Source organism: Haliotis rufescens, unplaced genomic scaffold (genome assembly GCF_023055435.1).
Source record: "Haliotis rufescens isolate VD_foot unplaced genomic scaffold, xgHalRufe1.0.p SCAF_17, whole genome shotgun sequence".
NCBI classification, from domain to species: domain Eukaryota; kingdom Metazoa; phylum Mollusca; class Gastropoda; order Lepetellida; family Haliotidae; genus Haliotis; species Haliotis rufescens.
In genome coordinates this window covers 12,414,419-12,427,012 of record NW_025963857.1, presented here as the reverse complement: position 1 = coordinate 12,427,012, position 12,594 = coordinate 12,414,419, and the positions used below count along the sequence as shown (strand labels likewise).

At 41.7% G+C, this 12,594-nt stretch overlaps 1 protein-coding gene across 6 annotated transcripts in view; it reads right to left on the bottom strand.

Annotated features, from left to right (window-relative positions):
• The window catches only part of LOC124112513 (galactoside alpha-(1,2)-fucosyltransferase 2-like), a 41,066-nt gene that overhangs the window by 15,946 nt on the left and 12,526 nt on the right, over nt 1-12,594 (bottom strand). Inside the window, exons 1-2 of one of the 6 annotated variants that reach the window (XM_048397553.1) lie at nt 10,357-10,644; nt 528-568 (exon numbers count right to left, since the gene is read on the bottom strand). The exons of 2 other annotated variants lie outside the window; for them this stretch is intronic. In XM_048397553.1, coding sequence (XP_048253510.1) covers nt 528-568; nt 10,357-10,411 — 96 coding nt within the window. In that variant the 5' untranslated portion in view covers nt 10,412-10,644. Of the gene's footprint in view, nt 1-527; nt 569-10,356; nt 10,645-12,594 lie in introns of those variants that run through there. 3 more of the 6 variants (XM_046472672.2, XM_048397555.1, XM_046472668.2) reach the window with 3 other exon arrangements.

The following is a 12,594-nucleotide window of genomic DNA, read 5'->3' as shown; positions in this document are numbered from 1 at the left end:
GAATCGTCCGCGCCTTAGATCACTAGGCCACCCGTGCCCCCTCATAAACGTTGAAAAAGCAACGGGACAACAGGCCATATTGAATGATAAACATAACTACGATTACAAACAAAGGCACATGTATCATAATGAACATTTGATACCTCGGATTTTCAGACAAAACTCTATTTTCTTAAGTTCAGCAATGGAAAATATGCATTAAAATTAAAAGGATTATATATAATCATTCAAGAGTAGAAATCTATATCCCATGAGTTAGCTAGGCTATGCTCCATTTTGCCAACAGAATATATCAACACATTTTGATTTCAAAATCAATTTAATTTATTTTTGGAATGAAAAATCAATATTTGTTAATCATAGTCTTTACCTCACTTTTGGATAGCGGCAAAGAAAGGATTATTTGTTCGGTGTGGCCTTACCATTGCACTAATTGCACTAACACAATCCCGCATGGGAGTTAGCAAAGTTAATGTACACGTGCAACTTATTGCATAGCATAGGCCTAATTGTCTCTGTGGACTTACGGTACTGTCAGCTAATGTCGGCACAAGGTGAGCTGCAGAGCCTGCAAGAAGATATTGTCTAAACTATATTGATTTCTTAGTCCAGAGCAGTGAACATGATTACATCCGCAACAATCCAACTTTGTACGCGTATCGTTCAATTTTAGGTTGCAAATGAGAGTAACCTCCCTTGTACTAACCATAGCTCCTCACAGTGATATCACTTTGCGACATGTGTCACTGCGAAATAGTTTTCACAGGCGAATTCTGACACGCTAGATTTTGGCGAATATAAATTTGATCTATGGGACAAAGGGTAATGCATTGGAAATACATGCATTTGTTCAGAGTGTGTTTTTTTATCGTTTGGTTTAATGTGACATGTGTTGTATATTTATGAAATAATTTAAGAACAATTTGAATTCTAGCATTTATATAAAACATTTCGTACAGAGAAGACTTATGGGAGGGAGCGATGGGGTTTAATGTTGCCGTTGTAAAACTGTTAGTATGTTCATTTTCGAGTTATTCCGATTGTTGGAAATGCGAAGTATTGCGAATGTCGGGCCGGAAGTAGCATGGTCGGGTATCCCTAAAAGATGGCAGCCCGCATGTGTTGTGCTCGAGTCCCGGTGTATCGTCAGGCGTAATAAAGCCTCTGCAAATCAAGACAACTGAACTGTGTCTTTATCATTGGTCCACCGAGGTTGGAAACTAAACAATCAACTCATTATATTTCGGCTCAGCCCCTCGTACAAAGTATAAGACGGTCTGAACATTTTGAGGCAGATTGGCAAAAATAGCATTTAATGCTAGAAACTAAATGCATGCCTTGTCACAATTATTATTATTATTATTATTTACAGATTGGGTGATCCTGGCAAAGACAGGCTGGTTAAGCTCATCATCAGCCCAGGGCCGTTGCCCCTCTACACGCAGCCCAGACAGCGAATGGGACTTCTCCCAGGAAGCGCTGTCTAGTCGAACCCACCCAGAACTTTTCGGAGAACGTGAAGACTCCCCAACACTGAGCCTTCTGCATTACCCAGATTATTGTCAGAAGGGCTGTATTCCTGGTAGCTTACCCGGATACTCTCCCAATGTCAGTCAACAGATTGGGAGGTACCAATCCTAAAGCACCGAGAACAATTGGGAGTAGGAAAACTTGGTACTTTGAATGCAAGCGTGACATTTCAAAATCGAGGTCCGCATATTTGCCATGATTTTCCTCAATCTTGTCAATCATTTCAGTGTCAAAGGGGAGAAGAAATTCAATGATACAAATGATTTCTTTGATTAAAGGACAAGATCAGGTGTGTTGGCCCGACGACGTCTGAGGCTGTAAACGGGCATATTCCCAAGAATTTTGTATTTATCATTTTTCTTGACGCCCTCTACATATTCTGGGTTGTACCATGGACCTCTGTGTCAAAACCACAAGCATGGCGAGCTACACAATCATGGCGCTTAAGATACCGTGTTTGTGCCAAAGGGGGGCATCCACTGACAATGTGTTGGACAGTCTCAATTAATTCACTGCATAATCTACATTCCATATTTACGTTTCGATGCAAAATCACAAAATGACGGTTTCGAGTGCGAAGTGACTGGACCTTAGCAGCAAACAGAACGCCTGCTCTTTCACATTTCAGGTCAGCCGACTTCATCCAAGCGAAGGACTCTGCTGGGTTGCTGATCTTCTCAACACACTGTACATAAACTCGATGCATTGGTCGTTCTGACAGCCTCGCCTTGAAAAACTGGGCCGATTTGACAAGGCACTTCGCTTGGTTGACACTCATCTCTGTACCGTTCAGTAGTACAGAACCATCAACAAAATTTAACACTGACATTGAGATTAAATTATTTATAGTCACACCCGCACGCAATCATACACAAACACGTCGACACATAAACGGGCACACTTGCATACTGTCAGAATCATATACAGCCTATGCATACCCCCCCCCCCCCCCCCCCCCCCCCCACACACACACACACGCACACACACACGCACACATACACGCACACATACACGTACACATACAGATATAAACATACATTATACACCCATTTTACACATAGTGTCGCTTTACAGCGGATGGCTTAGTGTCGCTTTACAACGGATGGCTTTACAGCGGATGGCTTTGTGGTGCTTTACAGCGGATGGTTTAGTGTCGCTATACAACGGATAGCTTAGTGTCGCTTTACAGCGAATGGCTTAGTGGTGCTTTACAGCGTATGGCTTTGAGGTGCTTTACAGCGGATGGCTTAGTGTCGCTTTACAACAGATTGCTTAGTGGCGCTTTTCAGTGGATCGCTTAGTGTCACTTTACAGCGGATGGCTTAGTGGTGCTTAACAGCGGATGGCTTAATAGCGCTTTACAGCGGATGGCTTAGTGGCGCTTTACAGCGGTTGGCTTAGTAGCGCTTTACAGCGGTTGGCTTAGTGGCGCTTTACAACGGATGGATGGCTTTGTGGTGCTTTACAGCGGATGGCTTAGTGGTGCTTAACAGCGGATTGCTTAATAGCGCTTTACAACGGATGGCTTAGTGGCGCTTTACAGCGGTTGGCTTAGTGGCGCTTTACAGCGGTTGGCTTAGTGGCGCTTTACAGCGGATGGCTTAGTGGCGCTTTTCAGTGGATCGCTTAGTGTCGCTTTACAGCGGATGGCTTAGTGGTGCTTAACAGCGGATGGCTTAATAGCGCTTTACAGCGGATGGCTTAGTGGCGCTTTACAGCGGTTGGCTTAGTGGCGCTTTACAGCGGTTGGCTTAGTGGCGCTTTACAGCGGTTGGCTTAGTGTCGCTTTACAGCGGATGGCTTAGTGGTGCTTAACAGCGGATGGCTTAATAGCGCTTTACAGCGGTTGGCTTAGTGGCGCTTTACAGCGGATGGCTAAGTTGCGCTTCACAACGGATGGATGGCTAAGTGGCGCTTTACTGCGGATGATCAGCTTGGCAACAATATTTGCCCAGGGTGCCTTTGTCAGATCAACCTTAGCACTACGACTGACGTATGTCCATGTTGAGGTATAGGATTTACTATCACCTCATAAGATCGCTTTGTTCAACGGCACCCAGGCTCAATATGTTGCAATAATATTTGTCTGGCAGGGCAAGCTAGTTAGCAACATGGGTTGCTTAGCGACGGTCGACATATTTACACAAGCTGCATGAAAAATAAACAAAAGCAAAATGTCTGGTTATGTATCATGTAATTTTTAACATAGTTCGATACACGTGTCCGGAAAAAGTTTATGAATTTATGCATACTTCCAATATACAGGCACATATGCCGGGGTTTCAGAGATAATGAGTATTTGTGTCATATCAGGCGATTTATCTTCATTATTGGATCCAACGCGGTGACGTGCGGAAGGGTTAAGGTTCTGCTCTTACAATATGTGGCAAAATGTGATAGAATTCATTATTTTGAAATGCAAAAATAACAGGAAAGATCGATAGAATTCTAAATTTGCTATGAATTATCGGAGTGACGATCACGACAATGCAACAGGTGTTATCTATTATCCTCTGCATACTCAACCTGCCGGAGTACATGAAGTAATGGCGGCGAAATGGGGTTTAACGTCACGTTCAATATTGCAAGCACCTTTATGGTGACGTGCTTGCAATTGTGTTTGTGAGTGTTTTATAATGCAAATCCACTGAGATACCATGCCGCAGTTTAACATGGATACCCCACTCCCACAAAACTGACTCCAAGTCGACCAGTGCTTGTTTTGTCCCCTGAAAGCCTTAATGCCGAGCGCTAGGCAGGGAACCACCAAGTTTGTTTGTTTGTTGCTTATCGACACACTCAGCAATATTCCAGCTGTATTATGGTGGTATGTAAATACCACCATGAGCATCGATCTACGCAATTAGGATTACGATGACATGCATCAACCAAATCAGCGAGCCTGACCACCCGATCCCGTTAGTCGCCTCTTACAAGCTCAGTCGCCTTTTACGGCAAGCATGGGTTTCTGAAGACCTATTCTAACCCGGATCTTCACGGGTCTGATTCCCTTTGATTACCATGTAGACAAGGCCCTATTCTGTACCGAACGATCACTGAACATGTCTGTCTACTGACAACACAGCTTGTCAGGTGATAATCGTGGACAAATATTTAAAGACCGTCTGGTCTGTAATCAGAAAACCTAAACGCAACACACCCAGGTCGCGAAGCAATATACTTTATCAACACATTGTTCAGTTACCCACGAAGCTTTCGTGTTTGTATGCACGCAATGCCTTATCGACAAATCACGCAATCTTACTTCAATGGTAACACTGTGTACACTGCTTAACATGACTCTCAACCTAATTGCTATTGCTCCATATCAACCCATCCCAAATTACACGATGCATGGAAACAAATCAACCCAAAACAGAATTATATGGTAAATGGGATGATCCTAATGTATACCGAAAAGCAAAAGAACTGCCGAATGCTGCAAATTGATTGCCACCTCGAGGTCGTGATTCGGACTACCATGAGTTACCATCCCTGTTCAGGGCCATTACACTGCTTCCACTATAGGGTGAGTGTTCAAGAAAACAGTGCGCCACCTCTTACCGGCTACGGGACTAATTATAATCCTGGGCCAAAAATTGTGTTTTTAGTGTACCTTGTACAAACGCCGACATGTGTCAACCAATATCCTTATTTGAGATATTGAATATTCACCATCGATTAAGCACAAGCTGTTTTTCCTCGTCACATGCTTCGTTCTGGCAACATGCTGCAGTCTGAAGCCCGTGACGATCCGGGTTAGAATAGATCTCCAGCAGCCCATGCTTGCCGCAAAAGGCGACTATGCTTGTCCTAATAGGCGACTAACGGGATCGGGTGGTCAAGACTCGCTGACTTGGTTGATGCATGTCATCATATCCCAACTGCATGGATCGATGCTCATGATGTCAGTCAGTGTATTGTCAGGTCTAGACACGATTATTTACAGACCGCCGTCTTATAGATGGAATATTGCTGAGTGCGGCGTTAAATAACAAATAAACCTACGTTATTGATTCCTTAATCGACATGCACAGTAAAGAATGCTACGTTTTTAAGTGATCAATGTGAGTCCTAAAGAGAAAGGTGTTTCTCATATTTTTACAGGCGATATGTAACTCAATAACTGAATTGAAATTTGGGATGAATTTGGGTTTAATGTTAGAGACGGTCACTTCTACAAGACATAGGACATGTTTAAAGGACGAGCATTAGGTTTTTATTTTCACATGCAATTAACTATTTTTCTTATAAAACCTGAGGCATTTTCTCGCATGATTTTTTGGAACAATTCATTTTCCAATATGTAGGATTTCGGCAGGCCTGAGGGGCGCAACGCTGCAAAGCAACTTGCAGAGCCTCAATACTGAAACCCCCCATTGACAAGTATAAACACATTTACACGCTTAGATGGACATATTTACACAGATTTACGTTAAGATGGACACATTTATATGTTTAGACGGACAAATTTACAGCCATAGACATATTACACGCTTAGATCGACACATTTACACGCTTAGATCGACACATTTACATGCTTAGATCGACACATTTATACGCTTAAATCGACACATTTACACGCTTATATGAACACATGTACACGCTTAAATTGACATATTTACACGCTTAGGATGCATTTACACGCTAAGATGGGACATAGTTACACCTTGACACATTTACACGCATAGACATATTTACACACTAAGATGGGACATATTTACACTTAGACATATTTACACGTTTCGACATATTTACACACTAAGATGGGACATATTTATACTTAGACACATTTACACGCATAGACATATTTACACACTAAGATGGGACATATTTACACTTAGACACATTTACCCGTATCGACATATTTACACACTAAGATGGGACATAGTTACACTTAGACACATTTACATGCATAGACATATTTACACACTAAGATGGGACATATTTACACTTAGACACATTTACACGCATAGACATATTTACACACTAAGATGGGACATATTTACACTTAGACACATTTACACGCATAAACATATTTACACACTAAGATGGGACATATTTACACTTAGACACATTTACACGCATAGATGGATACATTTACACACTAAGATGGGACATATTTATACTTAGACACATTTACACGCTTAGATGGATACATTTACACACTAAGATGGGACATATTTACACTTAGACACATTTACACGCATAGACATATTTACACACTAAGATGGGACATATTTACACTTAGACACATTTACACGCATAGACATATTTACACACTAAGATGGGACATATTTACACTTAGACACATTTACACGCATAGATGGATACATTTACACACTAAGATGGGACATATTTATACTTAGACACATTTACACGCTTAGATGGATACATTTACACACTAAGATGGGACATATTTACACTTAGACACATTTACACGCATAGACATATTTACACACTAAGATGGGACATATTTACACTTAGACACATTTACACGCATAGACATATTTACACACTAAGATGGGACATATTTACACCTAGACACATTTACACGAATAGACATATTTACACACTAAGATGGGACATATTTACACCTAGACACATTTACACGAATAGACATATTTACACACTTAGATGGGACATAGTTATACTTAGACACATTTACACGCTTAGATGGATACATTTACACACTAAGATGGGACATATTTACACTTAGACACATTTACACGTTTAGACATATTACACACTAAGATGGGACATATTTACACCTAGACACATTTACACGCATAGACATATTTACATACTAGGATGGGACATATTTACACTTAGACACATTTACACGCTTAGATGGATACATTTACACACTTAGATGGGACATATTTATACTTAGACACATTTACACGTTTAGACATATTTATTCTAAGATGGGACATATTTACACCTAGACTTAGATGGACACAATTATACGCTCAGGTGATATATTTACATTGCGATTTACACATTTACAGGCTTTGATGGGACACATTTTCGCCCCTAAAGACAGGCACATTTACACTCTTAGGAAGACATACAGACATTTGCAGAGACACGTTAATACTCAGACAGTGACATACATATACATACACAGGCGTCCCGACATCAAGCAACAGAGACAAAATCAACCACCCTTAACCCAGCTACACTAACCTTCAACCTATATCATACAGCATCACACGATAACACGCATTGTCTTATAACAGATACCATTAGTGTTAACGATGCAATAAACCATTGCCTAACGTCCCAATGTGTAAGTGTTCCTGTAAACTAACATGACCTCTCTCAGTTGACACTAGATGACAAAAATAGGACAGTCCACTTATCATTGTATCCATACGCAGTTACCCCAGTGAGTGATATTGTGTCTTAAACAATACATGTTGATTCCTGAGGTATCACATACTCCATGACGGAACACAGTATAAATAAACGTTCGTACTAGGTTACAAGCTCTACGACTCAACAGCACGCGAGGGACGGACCCCGTAACGGGAGACTGTGCTCCACGGTCAAGAGCCTATCTCAGCTATCGTAATTAGCGCCATGAAACTGAGTCATTATCACAATGAAGTCGAGATACTCATTAACTGTTACTTACAGCAAACTGTGTTGGATAAACAGATAGTTATATAGTGGTTCAACGACATGAGCTAAATATGCCAGGAATGCCACTTAGCCTGAGTAGAGTCTCCCTTTTATACTAAAATACTTTATTTATATCTGCAATCATTTAGTTAAGTATTAAGGCATCAGGCCCACGTACAACAAGAACACTATATTTAACACCGTTATCAAACAAGTGACGTTTCGGCGTAGGTTCTATAACACCGTTATCAAGCAAGTGACGTTTCGGTGTAGGTTCTATAACACCGTTATCAAACAAGTGACGTTTCGGCGTAGGTTCTATAACACCGTTATCGAGCAAGTGACGTTTCGGTGTAGGTTCTATAACACCGTTATCAAGCAAGTGACGTTTCGGTGTAGGTTCTATAACACCGTTATCAAGCAAGCGAGTGTAGCTTAGAACCGAAACGTCGCTATGAATATTGTAATTTAGAAGTTGTTACTCACTATGTATTATCCTTACTTCGTACTCCAACTTCTAAATGCCCCTCAAAGAAAGTTTTAAGTAATTTGATAAATGTTTTAGAACGCTGACATAGGAGGACTGCAGCATTGTTATCAAACTATGCCTTCGATTAGCATAAGTATAGACAATGAAAAATGGGAAATATTTTTAATAATTTTGAATAATAACAAATGCGGGACATGCCGTTACGAAATGAATTTCTCTTTTAATTACATGTACGTTACATAATGGAAACAACCGAAGCGTTTTATCGATGCCTGCTCTTCTCCCTATGTTATGCATAATTTCCAGTTCACGAATTCTTTCTATAGTAAACATTCGTCTATTTTCTTTGATAACATGCTTAACAAGAATGGCTCCAACGCGATTTTTAGATATGACTACAGGTAATCAGGCATGGCTGTGGGTGTTCTTTCTTTTGTTTGGAGTCATATATATAGTCAAGATGCGGTGTTCGAGGGGCGGGGGCGGGGGCGGGGGCGGGGGCGTGATTGTAGCCTTTTTCAAGTATCGAACGAAATACGTAGATACCCTTACCTGTGGACAACGTTTCGTTCACCAAATATACTATATACTGCCAGTTCACACAGTTCACCTTACACTGATAACAATATTTGTTCGCATTGATTTCACGTAGGGATAGACTCGGTCCACCTAAACTCATACAGGTGTGGGGGCGTAATGTGTGAAGCCCATTTCTGGTATCCACACCGTGATATTGCTGGAAAAGCGGTTGAAAACGGCGTAAAATTCCACTCACTCACTCACTCATAGAGTCGTATAGGGGCGGTCGGGTAGCCTAGTGGTTAAAGCGTTCGCTCGTCAGTCACGCAGAAGACCCGGGTTCGATTCCTGTCATGGGTACAATGTGTGAAACCCATTTCTGGTGTCCCCCGCCGTGATATTGCTGGAATATTGCTAAATGCGGCGTCAAACCATACTCACTCACTCACTCACCGTATCAGTTTACAATAGGTATTAAGACATCAATATCTATGCTAAAAGGTAAACAAACGTAAAATGATAGTCCCTCTCTAAATGAGGTGGTGATGTTGATGTGTTCATGACTAAAGGCAGCTTCAAACCCAATTTACTCACTAACTCACTAGGTGGTACGTTTGAGACACTAACCACCCCCTACTATAAGACACGGGACTTGTATGACATTGTGATGTCGGTGTTTGTTGGACGTTAGTTATACGCAACACATGCAACAGCTTGGCTCAATCAGTCCGCACACCCAAACTAGATTGTTAAAGCATGACCATCACTCATTTTATAGAAATTTACAGAACTTTCTCCTATGATGGAAACATCCCCCCCCCCCCCCCCCCCCCCCCCCCTCCAATACATATTTGAACACGCACCGCCACACCCACTTTCCCGGCCGGCATACAACACATACACCCACCATATAGGATACATCTGCAACACATCATATCCAAACCCTTATAAACCCGAATGACGAACACAAACTTTATATTCAACCAAATTAAAATAATTTTCAGACACGGATTGACTTTTACTAGTTTGGTATTAATTGTCCAGACATAAATGAAAACAAATAATGAAATACACAGTAACAACCCCACACCGACAACAATGTCAAACAACTAGCGACACGTTAACATTATTAGATACGATTCAGACTCTAATACAAGGTTTCTGTGTTATCCATAGGCTTCTATACTTACCGAGACACATCCCGTGTATACTACTGCGGTCATGGAAGAAAGCCGATTGACACATACGACCCTTGTCGCATGTTGCCGCATTAAAGTCGGTCACGTTTGCGGCAGCCCTTTAGCCTTGTGGGGGAATGTTTGAAATAAATAACCTCCCATGCTGGTGAAACAGAATCGATCTGTTTGCGTTGGCTTGTGTGCGGTATGGCGAAACATCCACAAATAATGCTTCAAATCACAGGTAAAGTTAGCCTCAACAATCGGGGCGTTCCAACGCGTTTATCGGTTGCGTTCGGGCGATTGTTTTCGTCACCATGTTCACCGTAATGTGAAACGGCTGGTATTGGATTTGATTACAATGCACGTGGAATGGCGCCGTTGTCAGCGAACAGTGGTGACCCGCCAGCTTGTGCAACAATATCAACGAGATAAAAGTATGTGCTTTCAATTAGATTACATTAAAAAGTGGGATTTATTGTCCAATATCAAGAGTGGACAATGGTGAGCTTGTCATTTCATGTATGGGTGGGTTGTGAATAATCGGGTCTGGACCAGACAATCCTGTGAATGAAATCATGAGCATTGGTTTACGCAGCTGGGATACGATGTCATGTATGAACCAAGTCAGCGAGTCTGACCACCCGATCCCGTTAGTTGCCAACTGAGACTGTCAGATTAATTTCTCCTTCTTTCTCTCACAATAGATCAAACACAACAAACATATTGAATACATTTACAAAACAGCACGCAATACATACTTCTCAAAAGAAGTTAAGAACACCTGATTTGTTCATATGACTATATCAATGACAGATTAACCATAGTGAGTGAGTGAGTAAGGTTTTACGCCGCTTTTAGCAATATTCCAGCAATATCACGGCGGGGGACATCGGAAATGGGTTTCACATATTGTACCCACGTCGGGAATCGAACCCAGGTCTTCGGCGTGATGAGCGAACGCTTTAACCACTAGGCTACCCGACCGCCCCTATTAACAACAGTAATATGACAGAATCGGGTGTTCTTTAACTTCATTTGAGTAGTATATATTGATTAAAAAATGTCTTTACCGAAAGATTGTTGATCTCTGCGTGTCAGCAATATTACAGGTATATCACGTCAGTATGTATTTCATTGAAGCTGTATTTTATAAGCCAGTGGTTGATAGCATGGGCAACAATGTACGCAAACGCAGCCAGGTGATGGCGTCGGTGATAAACAATCAGCCGGGTTATTCATTGTGATTGGGCTCTTACTACAAGCATGGTTCCCTGTTGGTAAAACACCACTGTCTTGCATTGTAGGCCGTTATATTGCTGGAATATTGCTAGAAGCGGCGTAAAACCATACTCACTCACTCACTCGTGGAGCTTATGCCCCGAGAGCGAAGGTCGGTGGTTCCATTACCTGGCTAGTACTATAAAACGGGTATTTGCCCAGACCAGTACAAACAGCCACACACACATGCGTGCATCAACGACCTGTGAAGATCCGGGGTAGAATAGGTCTTCAGCAACCCATGCTTGCCGTAAAAGGCGACTATGCTTGTCGTAAAAGGAGACTATCGAGATCGGGTGGCCAGACTCGCTGATTTGGTTGACTGTGCGTATCCCGACACCGTGGATAGTTGCTCACAATATCAATCACTGGATTGTCTGTCCATACTCAATTATTTAAAGGCAGCCGTCATATAGCTGGAAAATTGCCGGGTGCGGCGGTAAACAACAAAAAAACACTCTGAACTGAAAGTATAACCGTTATCTGTCACTCCATAAAGATGTGAAACACACTCATATTGAAATATTAGTAAACATGTACGACAACATCTTCCCGAGGCAAGGGAGTTAACTGACTTTAAAAGTCCAGTTTCCACCATTGCCGAACTTGGCTGGAATTATGGGGTTATAAATTGGCTGGACTAACGAGTCCATGCATAGTCCAATCAAAATCCCATAACTAAATCGATATCCGGTTCATTATCAACATGGCTGTGTCAGATTCGTTCGACTGCAGAATTTGCCGAGCATGTGTACCGTCAATTAAGCGTCGACGGAGATTTTACAAATCTTTTCATGCTTCCAGTCAAGGTGCTCAAGTGATATGATGCACGTCTCGAGGTAAACCCCGTTATATTACAACAAAGACCTTCATTATCATTGTGAGTGAGTGAGAATGATTTCACGCCGCTTTTAGCAATATTCCAGCAATATCAAGGCGGGGGACACCAGAAATGGGCTTCACACATTG